The sequence below is a fragment of the Lissotriton helveticus genome, chromosome 1_1 (assembly GCF_964261635.1).
Source record: "Lissotriton helveticus chromosome 1_1, aLisHel1.1, whole genome shotgun sequence".
Taxonomy (NCBI): domain Eukaryota; kingdom Metazoa; phylum Chordata; class Amphibia; order Caudata; family Salamandridae; genus Lissotriton; species Lissotriton helveticus.
The window spans coordinates 1937885728-1937906574 of NC_136057.1; the positions used below are offsets into that span (position 1 = coordinate 1937885728).

Below are 20847 nucleotides of genomic sequence, written 5' to 3' on the forward strand. Positions count from 1 at the left end.
GAAGAGATGGGGTGGCAGGGAAAAAGAGACAGCCTAACGAAGAAGGGGGGCAAAGAGTCAGAGAGGAGATAGTTCTCACTACCAGCAGTGGGGAGAAAAGAGGGTGAAGAGGCAGTATAACCAAGAAGGGTGAGGGCTATCAGTCAGAAAAGAGTGAAGTTCAGAGATGAGACAGTTCCCCACCAGTAGCGTCAGATAGGGAGGCTACAGGATTTTAGGAGAACAGCCTGGTCTCGAAAAGCTGTAAAGTACTCAAAATTACTCTTTTACCGAAATTTGCTATATCAAAGAGTCGTACATCGCATATCTTATGGCCCTTCTTGTTCTCTCTTGCCAACATCAAGAGGATTGGGTGGCTGAGTATCAGAATCCACAAGGGGGTCTAGTGAATATGAAAAGTGGCTTGAGCTGATATGAGTGCTAGTGGTTGCACCCTTTTGTACAGAAGACAACAGTTATTTTGCATCCTTAAGTTCCCAAGATTAGTAGCATTTAATGTTAGTCACCTCTGCCAGCATGGACAAAACCAATCCAGTGCCTGGGCCCCACCCTGCACAAAGTCCCTCCTAATTGGGTTCAGTGTCCCATCTCCACTTCTGTACAGTGCAAGACGTGTATGGAAATAACTTTATGGGACTGCCCTAAAGAAGTATTTTACCATTCTTTCTCACTGCATGAATGAGACGATCCTTCAAGGTTTCATTTCACACAAGAACAAGTTACTTACCTTTGGTGATGCCTTTTCAAGTAGAAACTCTATCTAACCACAGATTCCTTACCTTGTGAATTTCCCCAGGTCCCAGACTGGATCCGGAAACTTTCATAGCAATTCCCTTTCACATTGACAGGTGGCACTGCGTGTCTCACAAACAGATGTCAGTGACTGACACCCACAACATCAGTTAATAGAGCTTCGGCTTCAAACACAACTCTGCGTCATGTCTGTAGTGCTGAAAGATGAAAAAAAGGGCCTACTTTCAATGAGTCTCTGGTGGACCACAGGCATTATGGCTTTCCTCCTTGCATCACTCACCTCTGCCTGCATTATATTGATGTTTGTGTGTCCTTTGCTGTTCCCTCTAATCAGGTCTCTTTGCTTAATCGACTTCACTGTTTCCTGTATAGTATTGAATTTTATGTTCAACTACAAGGTGTTTGTGTTTTAATCTATTATTTGCAGTAGTACTCGCTTCTCCTAATATAGTGGAAATAATCACCCATCATCTCATAGGAGGCAGCTGCTTGTGGCTCACCTCCACCTCTGCTTTCCTATCCCTGAAGAGCAGGTTTTGAAAGGCCCTCCCTTTTCAAGTCCTTCACTCTCTCTAGGGATCACCTTTGCAATCTGTTCCCACTGCAATATGTTGCCTCTTCCGTAGTCCCCTCCAGTACCTACTGGTTGTTTACTGAGACCTCAGGAAAGCGACAGATCTACTGCTCTCACCAGACTCCAGGCCTCTTATGAAGTTTACTATGACCCGGGGATACTCTGTAACATATCTCTCGTGCCATGCTATGTTCAGCTGTTCCTCCAGGTACCAACCACCTGCCACGACTGAGTGGCGTCGCATTTCAGTTAAATGTACACCACAGTTGGGGCAGAAGCAGCTTCCCCCAGTACTTACTCTTCATATATCAGGCCAATGGCTGTCTATATTTCCCGAGATGCAGTTTTTAGGGTCCCCACAACCACCTCAGAAGTTCATCTGGGTATGGGACTACCAGAGCCCTTGAGCTGCCCGGGCACTTTCTTGGCCACACCCTAGTCATATCTAGCATTTTTATAATTCCAAGTACAAACTATAAATGTTTGGTCGATGCTTATATACATAGGAGCTAGAGCCGGAACATGGCAATTTTTGGGACTGTAGAGTGCTTTGCACTTGAATATGCTTTCAGTTTGGAGACTCAGGAAGGCATAAATGCTGGAATAAAGTTGCCTCTGGAAGCTATGGGGAAATACCATGAAATCAAGGTTGACACTGAAAATCATATGGTCCAAATAGCCCTTTGTGTAAAGGCTGCGTTGGAGAGAGTTAAAGCAAAAAGTACCTGTGCAGTGGAGGAGCTTTGAGCTTGAGTTTCTCCGTCGTAGAAGAAGGTGTTTTTATCTGAGGCTTTGCTGAAGGGATAGCATCCAGGTCTTGGCTCAGCTCTGCTTCAGTCCTCTTGATGAACTCATCATATGTCTTAACGGAAGATATAAATTGCATTACCTCTTGGATAAACTTTCATCAATTGTAGTAATATATAATACCATAAATACCGATCATGTCTCCAAGAGAAATCAACAGAGGCCTCATTCATCACAGGTTAGCATTAAGGCAATAAATACATGTTTCCCGACTGATCAGTAATGAAACATTTCCAATATAATCTTCACCTGATCAACACAATGACATGTCATAATTTAGGGGTTAATAATACTGTAGGCTCTCTATCTATTCTGTAGCTGGCTAATCAATGATGACAAGCTTTAGCACACTTTCATACTAGTCTGATACAAATATGGACAATTTCTCAGACGCGAGGCTAAAAGCATATTGTCGACAGATCTAGATTACCGTTGAACAAGTTACTTACCTTCGGTAACGATATATCTGTAAGAAACATTAGTTAGTTCGATTCCTTACCTTAGAATAACCCCCAGGCGTCAGACTGGATCCGGAAAATTTTGCGTAGCAGTACCCCTGCGCGTCGGTAGGCGTTGTCTGCGGCTCCGTGTCCGTCATTGGCGCCGGGATGACGTCGTTGGAGTACTTAGACGCCGCCCTCATGCGCGGATGTCAGTTCTTATACACAGCTTTTCCGCACCAGAAACGCAGAGCCATGATAAAAACCGACACAGGTGCCATGGCACTAGGGCACTGAAAGGGATGACCTTAACCCTAGATATCGGTTCGCAGAACGGGGAGGATGGGTGGGGCGGTAAGGAATCTAACTAACTAATGTTTCTTACAGATATATCGTTACAGAAGGTAAGTAACTTGTTCATCTGAAAGAAACACGTTAGTTAGATTCCTTACCTTAGAATAGCTACCCCAGCAATACCAACCCCGGTGGTGGGTCTGCGAACAAAGATCACACCAGAAAGTCCCGAAGAACGGAACGGCCAAAGAAGCCATCTCTCCGGACTTGGCTGTCCAGGCAGTAGTGTCTTGCGAACGTGTGCAGCGAGGCCCACGTAGCTGCCTGACAGATGTCCTGCAAGGGGACTCCCTGGCCCAGGGCAGTAGTAGCCGCCGTGGCCCGAGTGGAATGGGCCCTCAGCCCAACAGGAGGCTCCTTCCTCGCCAAAGAGTAGCAAATCTTGATGCACAAGACGACCCACTGAGAGATGGTCCGTTTGTGCACCACCCGTCCCTTCTTAGCACCCACGTAACCAAAAAGAGTTGGTCATCCACCCGGAACTGGCGTGTGCGATCCAGATAATATGAGAGCGCACGTTTTGGGTCCAGACGGTGGAGCCTCTCTTCCTCTTTCGAGGGATGCGGAGGCGGAAAGAAGGTGGGCAAGGTGATGGACTGCCCGATGTGGAAGGCTGTGACTACCTTGGGCAGGAAAGAGGGTCGCGTCCGCAACACAACTTTGTCCGGATGGACAGAAAGGCAGGGAGGTTGTGAAGAAAGGGCCTGGAACTTACTCACTCTCCTGGCAGAGGTGATGGCAACCAGGAATGCAGTCATAAGAGTGAGAGGACGAAGAGGACAGTTATGAAGTGGCTCAAAAGGAAAGCACATCAGATAAGTTAGAACAAGGTTCAAGTCCCACAATCCGGCATCACGAAAGGAACAGGAGGAAACAGATGAGTGATGCCCTTCAAGAACCTATTTACAACGGGGGACTTGAACAAAGAGGGCTGATAAGGTAGCCTTAAGAAGGCGGAAATGGCAGAGAGGTAGCCCTTAATAGTGTCCAGAGCAGAGCCCTGCTGGGCAAGAGAAAGAAGGAAGAGGAGAACATCAGAAAGAGGGGCAGAGAGTGGATCCACAGCCTTTGCTATGCACCATGCCACAAATTTGTTCCACCTGTAGGCATATACCGATTTTGTGGAAGGACGCCTGGCTGCCAGAATGACATCGCAGACTTCAGGAGGCAAGTCAAATGGCCTCAACTGTCGCCGCTCAATCTCCACGCATGGAGGTGGAGACTGGACAGGTTCGGGTGGAGGACCGCCCCCTGCTGCTGCGACAGAAGGTCCTCCTGAAGAGGCAGACGAATTGGGGGATCGACTGACATTCTGAGTAGCTTGGGATACCAGTATCTTCGTGCCCAGTCCGGAGCCACAAGGATGACTTGGGCCCGGTCGCGCCTGATCTTCTTCAGCACTCTGGGCAGAAGTGGTATAAGCGGAAAGGCGTACAACAGACCGCAACTCCACTCACTACGAAAAGCGTCTCCGAGCGAGTGCCGCCTTGGAAATTCCAACGCACAGAACTGATGACATTGCGCGTTCTCTTCTGTGGCGAATAGATCTAACCAAGGCTCTCCCCACTGCTGAAAGAGACCTTGTGCCAAGTCCGAGTTCAGACGCCATTCGTGATCCATCATGCACCGACGGCTGAGTTTGTCCACCCTGGCGTTCAGGGAACCTGCCAGGTGTTGAACCACCAGGGTCACGCCCTGATGTTCCAGCCACTGCCAGAGGCGCAGAGCCTCCTGGCATAGTGTCCACGACCCCACCCCGCCCTGTTTGTTGGAGTACCACATGGCGTTGGTGTTGTCCGTGAACACCTGCACTACACTTCCCCGGACAGAGGGAAGGAATGCCTTAAGTGCAAGCCAGATCGCCCGCAGCTCCAGAAGGTTGATGTGGAGCCGGGACTCCGCCGGAGACCAGAGGCCTCTTATCTCCGCCTCTCCCATGTGGCCCCCCCAGCCCTGGAGGGACGCATCCGTCACAACAACATGCTCCGGTTGGGGAAGGGAGAGGGATCTGCCGCTGACCCAATCGCGGTCCGTGAGCCACCACTGCAACTGTCTCGCAGTGCCCTCCGAGATCCGGCCATGGTCGGACAGGTTGCCCTGATGCTGGGCCCACAAACTTCAGGTCCCACTGCAGAGCCCGCACCCGCCACCTGGCGTGATGCACCAGAAGGATGCAGGAGGCCATAAGCCCCAGAAGCCTCAGCGTCAACCTGACCGATACCCGGGATAAAGGCTGAAAGATCGGAATAGGAGCCTGACTATCCCGAACCCGCTGTTCGGGAGGATAAACCCGAAACTGCGCCGAATCCAAAACCGCTCAGATGAAGAGGAGCCTGTGAGAGGGACACAGGTGTGACTTCGGCACATTGTTGGAAAACCCCAGAAAGTGCAGGAGGTCGGCCGTAGTCTGAAGGTGGCTGACAACTGTCTGGGGCAAGCCCGCCTTCCACAACCAGTCGTCGAGGTAGGAGAAGACTGGCACCCCTAACCTGCGCAGATGAGCTGCGGCCACCGCCATCACGTTCGTGAACACCCGTGGGGCGCTGGTAAGGCCAAAGGGGAGCACGATGAACTGGAAGTGCTTGTGGTCTACCATGAACCGCAGGTAACGCCGGTGGGCCGGCAGGACAGGGATGTGAAAATACGCGTCCTGCAAGTCCAACGCTACCATCCTGTCTCCGGGGTCCAGGGCAGCTAAGACCTGAGCCAGAGTCAGCATCTTGAACTTCTCCTTCCGGAGGAAGCTGTTCAAGTTCCGTAGGTCCAAGATAGGGCGTAGGCCCCCTTTGCCCTTCTTGGGAACCAGAAAGTAGTGGGAATAGCAACCACACCCTACTTCTGGCCCAGGAACGCGCTTGATGGCTCCCTTGGCCAAGAGGGCCGACACTTCCTCTTGCAGAAGTTGCAAGTGATCCCCCGACACGCGGTGGTACTGCGGTGGCATGGCTGGAGGGGTACAAAAGGGGGTGGTACAAAAGGGTGAGGGGGTCGTCTCGAAGGGAAGGGAGTAGCCCCTTCGGACGATTTGCAGCACCCACCTGTCCGAAGTGATGGTACGCCAGTGAAGGAGGTGATGGCGGACCCTGCTCCCCACTGGCGTTAAATGGTCCTGAATGCTCGGAGGGCTTTGAGGCGGATGCTGCGGGAGTGGATATGGGCTGGCTGCGCCGTTACCACGTCTGCCACCGCGCTGAATGTTAGACCGCGGCCCCTGGCTGGCAGGACGTGAAGGGGCACCCCTTCCTTGGCCACGAAAGGAGCGAAAGGCAGACTGCTGCTGACGCTGCCCCGAGAGGCCCAAGGACTTGGCCGTAGCCCTGGAGTCCTTGAAACGTTAAAGCGCATGATCTGCCTTGCCACCAAAGAGGTGGCTGCCATCAAACGGCATGTCCATGAGGGTGTTCTGGACATCGGCCGAAAAGTTGGCGGACCTCAGCCAGGCATGGCGGCGGACCGCCACCGTAGTTGACATCGCCCTGCCCAGCGAGTCCGTGGTATCCAGCCCACATCGTATAAAATACCGAGCTGCGTCTCGTCCCTCGGCGAGGGCTTGAGTGAGTTTTGCCGGGCCCCCTCCGGACACTCTGGCTGCACGGCCGCAACCATATCCCACAGAGAGTGGGTATAACGGCCCAAAAGGCAAGTGGTGTTGACTGACCGCAAACCAACAGCTGAGGGATGAAAAACGGTTCATACCTTTTGGATTACCGATCTGGGGGTGCAGTCGGGAATGCGGATTGGGAAGTAGAGGTAGAGGCATGGATAACCAGGCTCTCGGGGGTGGGATGGGTGGACAGGAAGCTGGGGTCGCCCAGAGCTGGGCGGTGGCGCCTGGCGACGTTCCCATCTACAGGGGGGGCCTGTAGCGGGCCTGGACCAGGTGCCCAACAGGACGTCCATGAGAGCCTCATTAAACGGCAGTAAAGGCTCCGGAGCGCCAGTCTGCGGTTTAAGGACCTCAGTGAGGATGTTAGACCTCACAGTAGCGGCAGGGAGCGTAAGCGCCAAGGCCTTGAATGCCCACGTCAGCACCACACTATAAGCAGCCCCCTCCTCCGTAGCCACGGTAGGAGGGGAGACAAAGCCAGTGTCAGGGGAGGCATCAAGACCACTGGCCTCCCCTAGCTCCTCTGTCCAGTCCTGGAAGGACTGACACTCCCATGTCAGAGGGTCCTCAGACCCCTCCCAATCCCCTTCGTCCTCCATCTCCTGAAACTCAGGGTCAAAGGATGGAGCCGGATGAAAGAAGAAACGCTCTTCAGCCGGCGTCGGTCGATGCCGGTCCGACGCCGGATCCGGACTGAGAGAGGGATCAGGGACGGCGTCGTGCAGGGACGGCGCCGGGGGCGACACCCTGGGGGTCGGGGACGGCGCCGGGAGCGACACCCTGGGGGTCGACACCGGCAGGTCGTGAGGTTGACCAGCGGCGACCCGGATCCGGATACGGATCCAGCGGGAGCCTGTGGCGTCGGGATCGAAGTCGCTGACGGCGCCGGGGCCGAAACACCCGACGGTGCCGGGGCCGGAGCACCTGGCACGCTTGGACTTCCAGGCTGGGCCGCGGGGCCCGGAGGAACCGCGGGACCCGACGGAGGAGAGAGGGACCTCATGGCCATGAGGAAGGCCTCGATCTCCTCCGGCGTCGCGTTCAGCCGAGGGACCGGTGGGTATGGAGCTGGCCGCGGCGCCGAAGCGGTGTCGCCCGAACCCCTGGCCGCGTAGTGTGAGCGTCGGGGGGGAGTCAGAAGAGCGATGGCGTCTCTTCGACTTCTTGTGCCTCTTACCTGAGGACTTGGAGCCCGATGAATGGTGTCGACTCGTCGAGCTTCGATGACTGTGGCCACGCGACCGGTCCCTTGAGCCCCTCCTCGACCGGGACCTTGAGCGGCGCGGGCCGACTGCCGGAGCTCGAGGCGCTTGCGGGACTGCTCCCGCCTAGCCTTCGACGTCAAGGTCCGGCAGTCGGGGCACGACCAGTCGTCGTGGTCGGCCCCAAGGCAATACAGGTACCGGCGGTGGGAACGGTAACCGATATCAGTCGGTTGCAGTCGGTACAGGTGAAGACTCGAGAAGAGATCAAAAAGATCAAAAAAGTTTTAGTCAAAAAATGACTAAGGTACTGCTTTCTCCGGACCTGCGCTTAGCTGGCGCGGAAAAAAGAAGACCTGATGTCAGCGTGCGAGGGCGGCGTCTAAGTACTCCGACGACATCATCCCGGCGCCGACGTCGGACGCGGAGCCGCAGACGACGCCTACCGACGCGCAGGGGTACTGCTACGCAAAATGTTCCGGATCCAGTCTGACGCCTGGGGGTTATTCTAAGGTAAGGAATTTAACTAACGTGTTTCTTTCAGATAGGAAAGATCTCATAAGACTTGTCAATATAAAGACTATCTAATTTAGGGGGAGTTCACAGACAGCCCAGGAGGGCTTGAAATTAAACAGATTTTTAGGATATCACACTACATAAAAATACATGTAACGTATCTAAATGTAACTTATTTAAATAGTTGGTAATTAATCCACAAAATCTGGGTTTCTAGACCTACGATTGTTGCCTTTGTACCAGCTAGTCTTTTTTTATGAACATATCTTATGGGAAGTCTAAGCTTGGCCTAGATTGGTAACCCAATATCTTTTGGATGGACATCCATGTTTTACAATGCCCTTAAAATGTGATTTCTAAAGCTGTTCAGAGATACTTTGAGGTTGCTTAATGCTGGACCATGTCAAAACATGCTTTTCAGATCAAACCAGAACTGTTCTGTCCATTCTGGGGCAAGAATATGGTGTGGCTCCCCCGAAAATATTAAGAATCAAGTCAATATCATGTTCATGACACATTATCAAAAGACAGCTGCAGGTCTGTACATGGCGCAAAAGGGACATGTACTGGCATGACTATTATGCAGAATTAAGTACCCGTCTTTAACGCAACTTCGCACCACACTCTACTACTGCTATTCGCTTGCAAGCCAAGACCACACAATTAAGACGGGGTTAGGAAAGGAGACACAAATCAATAACATTGATGTGTTAGTAGCATTTCAAAAGAGTTATTCAACTGTTGGATTAGAGACTCTATGAGGCAGTTATGGACCTTAACTGTTCACTTTAGAGATTTCAAAACATGCCCTTTAACAGAGTAACTTCCTCAGAGTCCTATGTTTCCTCTCATCTCTAACTGTTTAAAAACAGGCTGGTCTGAAACCCCCTGCACATTTTTAGTATGCTTCTCCACACACACCCCATTGTCTCACCTCCAACTGTTTAATGAGGCTGGCTTCTTGGGCTTTTAGTCTCTCCTTCTGACGTTTTTTCTGTTGTTTTCTAAGCTGGTCCACAACAGATTTACGCTTCCTCAGCTCATCTTTCAGGGCCCGGATCCGACTCTCAATGTCACTCTGGTCAGAAGTGGTCTCTAGAGTGTCAAAAAAGAGATTGTATTAGAAGAAAACGGCTTTAAGTTGATGAGCACTAGCAACATAAAATTCAGTTGGCGTGGGACAAAATGTTTGCTGATCAAATGGCCATACCACGTGGTGTTAAATGAGAGTGCCAATTCTATAGCAATGTAGAAACCTCAAAGGCAATCCACTGAAAAGAAGCTCTAATGGGACTGTGGCAAATGTAGCATTAAAGCGACAATACAGTGAGGGTAAGGGTGAAGTTAGTACATTTTACATAAAAGACACAGACTTTATGGAGCAGCTGTGGTAAGATATTCAGGCTGGACTCACACTGTACTTTATGTGATAATGAGTTATAGTTAACACTGACTAACATAAGGAATATTCTAAATTACTGTTTATACAGTGACTTGGACATAATGCTAGCTATGACAAACTGGGGGGACAGTATATGACGGAGCAGGGGAGAACTGTACATAATGGAAGAGGGAGAATACTAACCTGACGGCGTCATGGATAAAGAATCCTCAGACCAGCTGTGAGGCAATTGCTGTGTTCGGGTTCCAAGCTGCCCCTTGTTACTTTCTCTGCTTGAAACAACCTTGAGGCTGGCACTGCTGCTGCGACTTTTAAGAGGAGACTGCAAAGTATGGGAAGAGATTAAATTGAGAACTCTACTAAGCAAAAGGTCATGTTTAAGGTAACAAAGCCCTTCATACTCCTAATCCCAACTATCTAGATACCAACCACTTAAAAGTAGATATCTCTTCTGCAACCCCTCAATTTCCAGTTTCAAATGGGAACTTAAATACCTACTGCTCAACAAATTCTTTAACATGCCCGTAAACTAAGCTACGTTCCCAAAGTTCACATCTTATCTAACTGGACAAGTTGCGTTGGTCGATTGATTGTTTCAGATGTCATTCACCCCTTTAATTGATGCTATTCTAATGTCGGCATACTGTAACTACCTTGACTGCATAACCATTTTCTTAGTCTGTATATATATATACATGTACTTCAATCATATGATCTTGCATTATATGTAAAGCGCCAAGATACCTTCGGGTTTAGCTAGCTCTATTTGAAAACTATAAATAAATACCTTAACAACCATAGCTGTTTGTGACTCCATAACAATTACAATAATAACGTTGCTGTAACATTTTTTATTTAATAGCTTGTCCAGAAACAGAAGACACCCAAAAGAGTACTGATACTCACAAACACATGTAAAAGTCCAGTTTTGATGAATATGCACTATGGCAACAATTGTACATACATAGTGCTCCAGATCTCGCTCCTCATATAAAGAATAAATATGTCCATATATGTAGCAGGTTCTGTGGAGGGTTTTGATGTGTACAGGAAGTGTGGCGCCTTAACTGGTAGCGGTGTGTGTTAGGTAAAAAACAACAATAATGAAGACGGTGCAGCAAGGTCAGAGGAGACCCCGAAATCTCTGCAGAAAGTGGCCAGGGCCCACTCGGTGATTATTCTTGTTATAATGTCCATATATGTACACTAGCATTGTCTGCATACCATAATGCCCATATCTTTTTGTCACACAGTCTTTGCACAAGATTAAAGTGTATGTATTTGGTGAGAAAGCAATGTAACTTTGCTGAACCAAATTACCCCTTACATTTTTAGACATTATAACTGATGAACAAGTTACTTACCTTAGATAACGCCTTTTCTATTAGACACTACATCGAGCCGTAGATTCGTTATCTTAGAATTATCCCCAGGCATCAAACTGGATCCGGAAATATTTCTTAGAAGCAACCCTGCGCGTCAGTTGGCAGCGTCGTTCAGCTCAGTATGGTGCTGTCAGCGATAGAACTGATGTGTGTGGTGCTTATAAAGGCACCATCTCAGCGTTCTGACGTCCGTTTCTTTTCGTGACTTTCCATGCCAGAATCATGGAGCCACGAAGTACAATGACCACTGTTGGGGAAAACAAGGGCTTTGAAAGGGTAAAGCCCTGCCCCTAGAAATCTGTGACTAGATAGAGTCTCTACCGGATAAGGCGTTAGCGAAGGCAGGTGACTTGTTCATTCAATAGAGATTTCTAGCTGCAGATTCCTTACCTTAGAATCGATACATAAGCAATACCTCCCCCGAGGTGTGATGCGGACTAATTTCACACAATGAAGTCCTTCAGGACCGAATGGGGAAAATGCCCATCTCTAAAGACCACACAGTCCGGGCAGTAGTGTTGGGTAAATGTGTGGAAGGAAGCCCACATTGCTGCCTGGTGGATGTCCAGGACCAGAACTCTGCATGCTAACGCAGTGGTAATAGGTTTGGCTCTGATGGAATGAGCACGCAAACCCTCAAGGGGTTGCTTCTTAGCCAATGTGTAGCAGATCTATCGTGAGATGGTTCTCTTCTTTAAGGCCCACACTATTTTCGCTCCGACATACCCCACCAAGAATTGGTCATCCACGAGGAACTCTCTTGTACGGTCAAGAGCGATAATGCTCTTTTTGGGTCCAGAAGGTGAAGTCACTCCTCCTCCTTGGAGGGATGAGGCGGAGCGTAAAAATTAAGCAGAGTGATGGATTTGCCTACGTGAGAGTGTGACCACTTTTAGGAGAAAGGAAGCTCTTGTACAAAGCGCCAGCTTGTCTGGGTAGATGCTCAGATAAGGAGGCTTAGATGGCCAGACTTGAAGGTCACTGACTCACCGGGCAGATGTTATAGCCAAGAGAAGGGCCGTCTTGATGATAAGGAGTCTGAGTGGACAATCAACCTTGCATGAGCTTAAAGGGAGAACACTTGAGGAAAATGAGGACGCGATTGAGGTCACACTGGGGAATAATAAAGGGAAAAGGTGGAAACAAATGTAAACCTTTCAGAAACCTATTTACGATGGGGAATATGAAGAGGGTTGGTGGGACAGGCAACCGCAGAAAAGCTGAGATAGCAGAAAAATAGCCTTTGAGAGTGCCTGAGAAAGAGGGGCAGAAAAGGGATTGATGTGTCTTTCTCTACACCAGGTCACCCATTTTCCCCAAATGGCAGGCGTATACCATCTTGTTGGAAGGATGCCTACCTGCCACGATAAGGTGACAGACTTTGGGGAAAATGTCGAACATTGTCAACTGTCGCCGCTCACGCAAGAAGGCGAAGAGTTGACAGGTAGGGGTGGAGTACCCTTCCCTGCTGCTGCAACAGAAGATCATATCTCGAAGAGGCAGCCTGATTGGAGAATTGTTGGCCATGGTCAACAGCTCAGGCTACCAAACTCTCTGTGCCTAGTCAGGAGCCACAAGGATGACGGGCAGGGCTGCTCTTGATCTTCTTGATAACGCTGGGCAGGAGTGGAATGGGTGGGAAGGTGTATAGGAGGCCTGAGTTCCACTTGAGATGAAAAGTATCTCAAATCTAGAGCCACCTTGGAAATTCCAGCGCACAGAATTGCTGACATTGCGTATTCTCGGCAGCGAACAGATGTAACCAAGGCTCTCCTCACTGCTGAAAGAGACCTTGCATCACTGCTATTCATGATTCACTATGCACCTTTGGTTGAGTTTGTCCGTCCTGGAGATCATAGAAACCGCCAGGTGTTGAACCACCAAGGATATGCCCTTCTGCTCCAGCCATGTACAGAGACGCAGGGCTTCTAGACAAAGGGTCCACGACCCCACCCCGCCCTGTTTGTTGCAGTACCACATGGCAGTGGTGCTGTACATGAGCACTTGCACTAGCCTTACCTTGATGGAGAGTAAAAAAGCTTTCAACGCCAATTGGATCGCTGGGAGCTCCAACAGGAAACCAAGTCCTCTAATCTCCACCTCTCCAAGATGGCTGCTCCATCCTGGGAGTGATGCATCCGTCACTACTGTCAGATATGGTTGGGGAAGGGAGAGGGGTCTGCTGCTAACACAAACGTGATTCGTAAGCCACCACTGTAGGTCTTTTGCAGTTCCCTCCAGGATCTGGAACATATCAGGGAGACTCCCCTGATGCTGCACCTACCGGAACTTCAGGTCTAACTGCAGAGCCTACATATGCCAACAGATTCAGTTACTTACCTTTGGTAATGCCTTATCTGGTAGAAACTAGATCTAGCCACTGATTCCTTAACTTAGAATTATCCCCAGGCGCCAGACTGGAACTGGAGATTTTCTACAGCAGTACCTCTGCACATCCGTATAGGGCGTCGAGCGACTCCATGGTGACGTGGTCGATGTCCAACGGAGGTGTCATGGAAACAGCTCTAATCAAAAAAGTGAAAGCAACGGCAGCATCACGTAAGGCAGAAGCAAAGAAAAAACAGGCCATGCAGAGGCATATAAGAGGCCGAGTTGGCCACTCATGCCAAGATAAGGACAAGGGATGGCCACAAGGAACCTAAGAGCATATAAGGGCACAAGAAGTGCAAACGCCTAGAGAGATAGAAGGAACGCCACTCAGGGCGGACCCGGACAAAGAACCGTAGGTCAAGAACAATACCTCTTCCCTTGCATCCACTAGGAAATAAGGGCACAAACAGAGTGGAAGGGGAAAAAACCCTGGCCAGAGTGGAAAACACTAAATAAATGGGTGGGGGCAGAAGAACCCAGGTACACCATCTGCTGACTTGCACAAGTGTACCAGGCCCGGCAAGTGGAGTCCCCTTTAAGGGGGTACGACGGCGTCAAACATATTGAGGAATATCTGTAAGGCATACACACTAAGTACCCTGTCGGACAGGGAACAAGGCAACAGTGCATCTGCACAATACTATGAAAACACCTCAATCAGAACCGGGGTAAAAAGCTAGGAAGACTGTGCAGCCACTGAGGTAGACACTAACTGGGTCAGAAAGTAAGACGCAGTCCAGAGAACAACCAGGGACAACAACCTGTCATAAACAGGGTAAAATGCAGAAAGAAAATACCTGCTTGGGACGGACACCACACTGACAGTACACGAAGGGGCAAGAAAAAGAAGAAGCCAACTGGCACAGCCCTATACAGTCCACACAGAAGAGAATACAGAAGGCCATTCCGAGCCAAACCAAGTATGGGGGAAATAAGAAGAGGGTATGGCAATCAGATATTAGGGTTTCGCTCCACTCCGACTATCTCGGAAACATTGTACAGTGGAGTCAGCTCAAGAGCTAAACCGATATTGGCCATTGAAAGGTATGTTCACCAAGACGAACTGCATGCCAGCAAAGAGCCACCGAAAGGGCTATGGCCCACCCAACAGAATCTGTGGTCTCCATGCCACAACAAATCAGTAATGTAGACACCTAACGACCATCCTGTATCATATGAGAAAGTGTCCAGGAAGTCATCCGGGACGGAGGGAAGAAGGCGCAAGACCGAATCCCACAGCATATGGAAAAACTGCCCAAAACACGAGCCATGTTAAGGGACCGTAAGGTGGAGCTGGTAGCACAAAAGATAGATCGACCCAAAGCATACAGATTTTTACACTCCCTGTCTGGAAGGACGTCAGGCACGGCGCGGTTGCTGGGGGAGGCTGTAGCAACCTGAACCCTAAAACTGTGTGGAGTAGGCAGACAGGAAAGGCAGAGTGGGTCTCCAGGGGCAGGATGGGGCCTATGAGCTACAGACCAGTCCATAGAGGACCTTGAAATGAGCTTAGCCTAAGTGGCCAACAGAATATCAAAGAGGTTTTCATTGAAGGAAAGCGCAGGCTCAGTACTCCGCTTGCCCAGTTGAATCACCCCAAGTAGGGGATCAATGGCCACTTCCACAGAAGGAAGCTGCAGCCCTAGAACTCGTTTCAAAAGCTGAGCAAAAGTCAAACTAGCCTCTGAAGCGAGGAGAGGAGGCGAAAACAGGCCAGAGGATGGGGAAGAACCAAGGCCACTAGCGTCACCAAGGGCAGAAACCCAATGAAACTGCAGGGGAAGCGCAGTCATGTTATCACCCATAACACCAAAATACCGGTGAATCAATGAGAAAATAGCAGGGGGCTCCGTAGCCTAAAGAGGAGTGATCCACCAACGGTGCTGCCGACGCCGAGGTCGATGGATCCAACACAGGCATCAAAGGTGGGAACCCCAAAGGGCTGTGCACCGGAGCAGAGACGGAATCGATCACGGATTCGTATGGCCCGCTGAGACTGAGGGAGGACCTGCCGGTTTGGAGTGAGTCAAAGCCGCACCGACCTCCACAGTGTGAAGAAGTGCACTGGAGGGAAGTTGAAAGCCAAAAATGGAACGAGGGAGAGAAAGTATTCCTTCATCTAAGCCATAGTCGTCCCGGCGCAGAAAATGCCAGAAAGCGTGGCTTAGATTTTTGCTCAGACTCTGAAATTGGAGGAATAGGAGGTGAGTCAGGGACACCGCATGTATGCAGTAAAGTTGGGGGAAGGCCGTGGCGTCGACCGCCAACGCGGTGACTTACCAGACATCCACAAGGACGAAGGACTTCGGGTACTGGCTTACGAGTGGTCCTCGGAGGAAGAAGAGGACTGCAACCAACAAGTGATCATGGACCACAGCGTCACCAACAGGGTCATGTGGTGTTCCTGCAACATCGACAAATGAAGCTGATGACACAAGCCACACCGTTCGGTGTCAAGGTGTACGCCTAGACACCACATGCAAATACAATGAGAGTCCAGGGTCGACATCGTAGACCACGAACATCTTTAGAAAAAGCACACTGTTCTGTGGTGGTAAGCCAAATGGCCGGAGGTACCACTCTCCAGATCTGCATGGAAAGGAAGAAAACTGATGTCAGCGTGTCAGGCGAGGGCTTATATAGACTCGGATGTCATCATATCCGGTGAATGACATCGTTATGGAGTCGCTCAACATCCTCTACCGACGCGCAGAGGTACAGCTGTAGAAAACTTTCAGGATGCAGTCTGGCACTTGGGGTTAATTCTAAGGTAAGGCATCTGTGGCTAGACATCTCTATCAGATGATGTATCCCCAGCCATGAGGCCCAGCAGCCTCAGAGTCAGTCTCACCGAAATCCTGAATAGTGGATGAAGCATCGGATCAAAGCCTGAATATCCTGGACTCGCTGTTCGGGAGTGTTGGAAAGGAGGTTCTTTCATTTATGGTTACCCCAACCTTTTGCCTGATGTCAGTACATTTTGACTGTAGTTTGCAGGGATCCAGCTAACCAGGACCCCAGCATCTGGGCTCTCTCTCCCAAAATGGCTTTGATAAGTACTTTGGTACCACCACAATTGGCTACTAGCCTACCCCAATAAGTCCCTAGTATATGGTACTAAGGTACCCAGGGCATAGGTACATGAGGGGTCTCCCATGGGCTGCAGCATGTATTGTGCCACCCATGGAAGTGCATTTAAACTCTGATTACAGGCCTGCCATTGCAGCTTGTGTCAGAGAGTGCTTGCACCTCTCACAACATTTATGTTTTGTTATATCTGAAGTCACTGCACTTAAAACCTATAAGCCCCTCTATGGTAGGCCCTTCAGTCTTGAGGGTAGGGTGCTCGGTTATAAGTGTAGGGGTGCCCGGGCTTGAGCCGGACACCCTGCTGATGAGCTTAACTCGGACAGGGGAAGCTGATCAAATGATTTTATGCAAAGGAGAGGTATGACCACCTCTCCTTTAGAATTAGGCATTCTGAGCACCACCAGACTGCATTGAAGTGCACATTTGGTGACTTCCATGAATAAACCTTTGTTGTCCAGTTGAGGAGCCCTTGGCTCCTGCTCTGGTGCGAAATCACACAAAGGACAGGGGAGTGTCAACCCTCAGTACAGCTCCTCCCCAGGGAGATGCCCAGAGCACTTCTGTTGGCCACTTGATTCTGCCATGGTGAATCTTGGCCCACGGGAACATTTGACAGGTTAGGACAACTGAGTAGCGTCCCTGATCCCCTCTGATCGGTGGGTAACCAGAGAAGAGGTCCTTCCCCTTTTTAGGGTTACTAAATGGCTTCCCTAAGGGTGGGTCCTTCGATTCGTCCTAGCAACAACTTCTAGATCCAACTGTCAGTCGTTTGAAGACTATCCAAAGACTCTTCTGCTGGTGGACACTGAAACTCTGCTGTTCTTCCAGCCAGGACCTATGACAAGACTGCTTCGGTGGGAAAATTCCTACTGCATCTTCGTCCCGGTGTTTTTCCAAGTTCTGCAACTCCCTGGCCGTGCATCTTCTGAGTCACCAAGAACTCAGCCTGCATCCCAGGCAGAAGGAATCTCCCTTGGAGTGAAGGAGTCACTTCTCTGCATCCACAGGCACCTCTATGTCGACAACAGTTTTGCAGATCCTGTTGTCCAACGGACAACGCCTGGCTCTGCAACGCAGGGGGTGTTTTTTTTGGTTCTCCAGAGGCCTGACCAGTCTTCCCTGCAACGTGGGCGACTGTAATTCCTCTCCAGCCGACATGAACCACCTTCCTGCGCACTGCGTTGGTTTGCCATTACCACGCTTGTTGGCTCTCTTCACGAAAGATCTTCAAGCTTCAAGAAGCCTCAGCCTCCAGCACAGCACATCTCCAAGAAAGACGTCCTGCATGCATCCCCTGCATCGTTGGTCTTCATCTCCTGTGTACTGTTGAGGCATCTTTGCGACTCCTTGTGCCTGCTGCCAGAGGGTCCTTGAGGGGGCTCCATTGATTTCTGCTGGCTCTCCTACGTGCTGAGGGAGGGTGCTGGCTTACCCTTGCTGGGTTAATCACACAGACCTTGCTGATCTGCAACACAGCATCTTCTCCCACAAACGGTTGTTTGCGGTTGCCGAGGATTGTTGGTGGGCCTGCTAGCTATTGACCTTCCTGCACTCGTCGAGCTGCGTGGTACAACTCGTGGACCATGCTGTGCTCCTGCATCGTCACCTGGAATCCACAGCAGCTGCTTCGTCGTCGCCTTGCTACAGCTAGAACCTCCAACCAGGGCTGGTATTGTGCTCCAGTGCCTCCTGGTGGCTTTGGACTCTGTCCCCTCTGCTTGCAGGTTCTTCTCGTCTGGATTCCTCCTCTTGGTTCCCCCAACCCAGCCCACGAGATGCTGTAGCTGATGGTCTTCCACAACCTCTGCTGGCGTCTTTAGGCGCTTCCGACTACACCCGAAGCACCTGGCTTCCCTTGTGTAGGCATCTTGGTTCCTGGGGAATCCACAGGTGGAGTGGCTTTACAAATTTCCTTGATCAAAGTGGTTCCTTCGGGGTCTTTTGGGAAGGGTCCTAGAACTTTAAAATCCCAACAGTGAGGGGGGGCGTGGCTGGGATGCCAGAGAAGATGGCCGTTTAAGCGTGTCTCTCCTCCCGTGGCGTCAGGATGAATTAAATACATCGGCGATATCCTGCAATACATGCAACCCCTTTCCATGAGGGAAAGCTGAGGAAGACAACTGAAACAGTTTTGGGCGCATTTCACGCGGCGAATTAGCTCCGGTTCGGCCGGCGTGACATTAAAGGGCAATCAAGGACCGCTGCCCGCATCGCCGAGAACAGTACTCACCACACCGCTGATCTCCGCAGTGGACCTCTTGGCTTTGAGAGGCACTTCCAAACTTCGGAAATGATCGGTACTTCGAGCGCGAAATAAACGCTGCTGCAGTGCGGAAGGCTCCGTTGTGAAAGGCGCATAGTAACAGGTACAGCGCGATGGCAGCTAAAATGGCGGTGACAGTCCTTTGCGGTACCCCGGCCTGATTACCGATACCTCAGCGTACACTCCTGGGGAAAGACAACTATTTTAAGAGGGTCGGGGGAAGCTCCGGAAATAACTCATGCCTGAATGATAATGTTTAACGGTATTAAGGATTACATGCATGCTGAGGTCAACATCATGGAAATATCTGCAGTAGCACAATAATAACTGCAACTCGTGGCAGTCATGGGGCGATTTTGAAGATTGTCAGGTGCCCCCCAGATGATGAATGTTGATGTATGTTGGTGATCAGGGCTGTGCCTCTCTACATATATGCAGATCCAGACTGCCCCTGACCGAAAAAAGGATTACTACACCATTAATGCCTGACCTTAAGATGGCCGACAAATAAGATATTACCTTGGATAGACAGTGGCTTAGATGTAGCGCCACACCCTGGTGGAGGGGAGAAAATCACTGCAATTTTGCAGCTTGTGTATACCGACGCCTCAACCAAGTCTACTATCAAACTTCACCATTATAAGGTTCCGCAGCATTCTCTAACAATTCCGACACTCCCACAGAATCTGCCATTCTCAGTCAATACCACTTTCAGCCACTGCCAACCACTACCAGTAATTGATCCAACGAGCCTGGGCTTTTCTAACCGATCCAACTACCATGGGGGATAAGGATACTAAAACCCTTAAAAGACTTAAATCCGAACCACCAAATCCAATACCCCTTACCAAGGGATCGAAGGACATGAACGCCACTTTGGACACAATTCTTCTCAAACTCGCAGAAGTACATGAGATCGCGAAATCCACCAGAGAAGATATCGCAGCAGTAAGGCAAGATATCAAAGATACCAACAAGCGACTCGCAGAGACTGAAAGTAGGATCAGTAAATTGGAAGACTCTGAAGTGATAGTGAGCAAGTCCCTAAAAGATCTGTCCCTTTCCACCTAATCAATGTCTCGGCGCATCTCGGAATTGGAACACAGGAATAGGCGGGGATACCTGCGAATTTTTGGTATTCCGAAAGGAGTCGAAGGTGGAGAGGGGGACTGCATAACATTCTTGGAGTCATGGTTCCCTCAGGCCACCAGTCTCTCCTTTGGCACACCGTTGGAATTTGATCGCGCTCACAGAGTCCCTACCCGACCCACGCATCAACAAAAGGGCCCAAGACCGATTGTGTGCAAGCCTCTTAGGTATCAGCATGTAGAACAAATTCTGACGTTCATGCGCAAGCATAATCACATCCTTTGGAAAGCCAATAAGATATACATATCTCAAGATTACAGCAAAGAGACTGTCACTTTAAGGAAAAGCTTTCTGGCCCTTCGTCCAAGACTTCGTCAGCTTGAATATCAATACGGCTTCGTGGGCCCTGCACGCTTCCGTGTAACAATCCAGGGAGTTTCTAAAATATTTACGGATCCTTCGCATCTGAAGAAGCTGCTCGAGGGCTCTGAGGAGATGAAAATGGACATTGCTACAGCGTCACTATCACAAGGCTCTAGCAACTAACCACAGTCACTATGTTCTGTTCTCACATATTCTTTTCATATTGCTCCATAGTGCTTTAATAATTTGTCGCTCTCCACTCTTGCTATTCTGGGCCACAGGTAAACTATAGGCCCATCGCTTGCCACCGCGAAGACTAGAAATCTGAGGGCTAGCAACCAATAAGGTATAACTCAGGTGACATTACCAACCCCGTGGTCCTCATTATTTCAGGTTGGTATTTGCCTACGGTCAGACAGGATGATATGTCCAAGCTGCATATGCTGGGAATCAAGAATACTTTGGTGACTTTACCCTAGTATAGACATACAACGTTCATATTGAATATGCTACTTACCAGTATGCATCTGTTCTTGGCATGTAGGGCTGCTAACATTCATATCTTAGCATTAGATCGCCGCCTAGTGTTGGGTCCGGATGATCGCACATTG

The 20847-nt window shown here is 50.0% G+C and overlaps 1 protein-coding gene across 1 annotated transcript in view; it reads right to left on the reverse strand.

Annotated features, from left to right (window-relative positions):
- CEP350 (centrosomal protein 350) overlaps positions 1-20847 on the reverse strand; it is a 1478431-nt gene that overhangs the window by 164961 nt on the left and 1292623 nt on the right. The window contains exons 30-32 of the mRNA XM_078643560.1: positions 9839-9977; positions 9188-9348; positions 2053-2189 (exon numbers count right to left, since the gene is read on the reverse strand). Coding sequence (XP_078499686.1) covers positions 2053-2189; positions 9188-9348; positions 9839-9977 — 437 coding nt within the window. The remainder of the gene's footprint in view (positions 1-2052; positions 2190-9187; positions 9349-9838; positions 9978-20847) is intronic.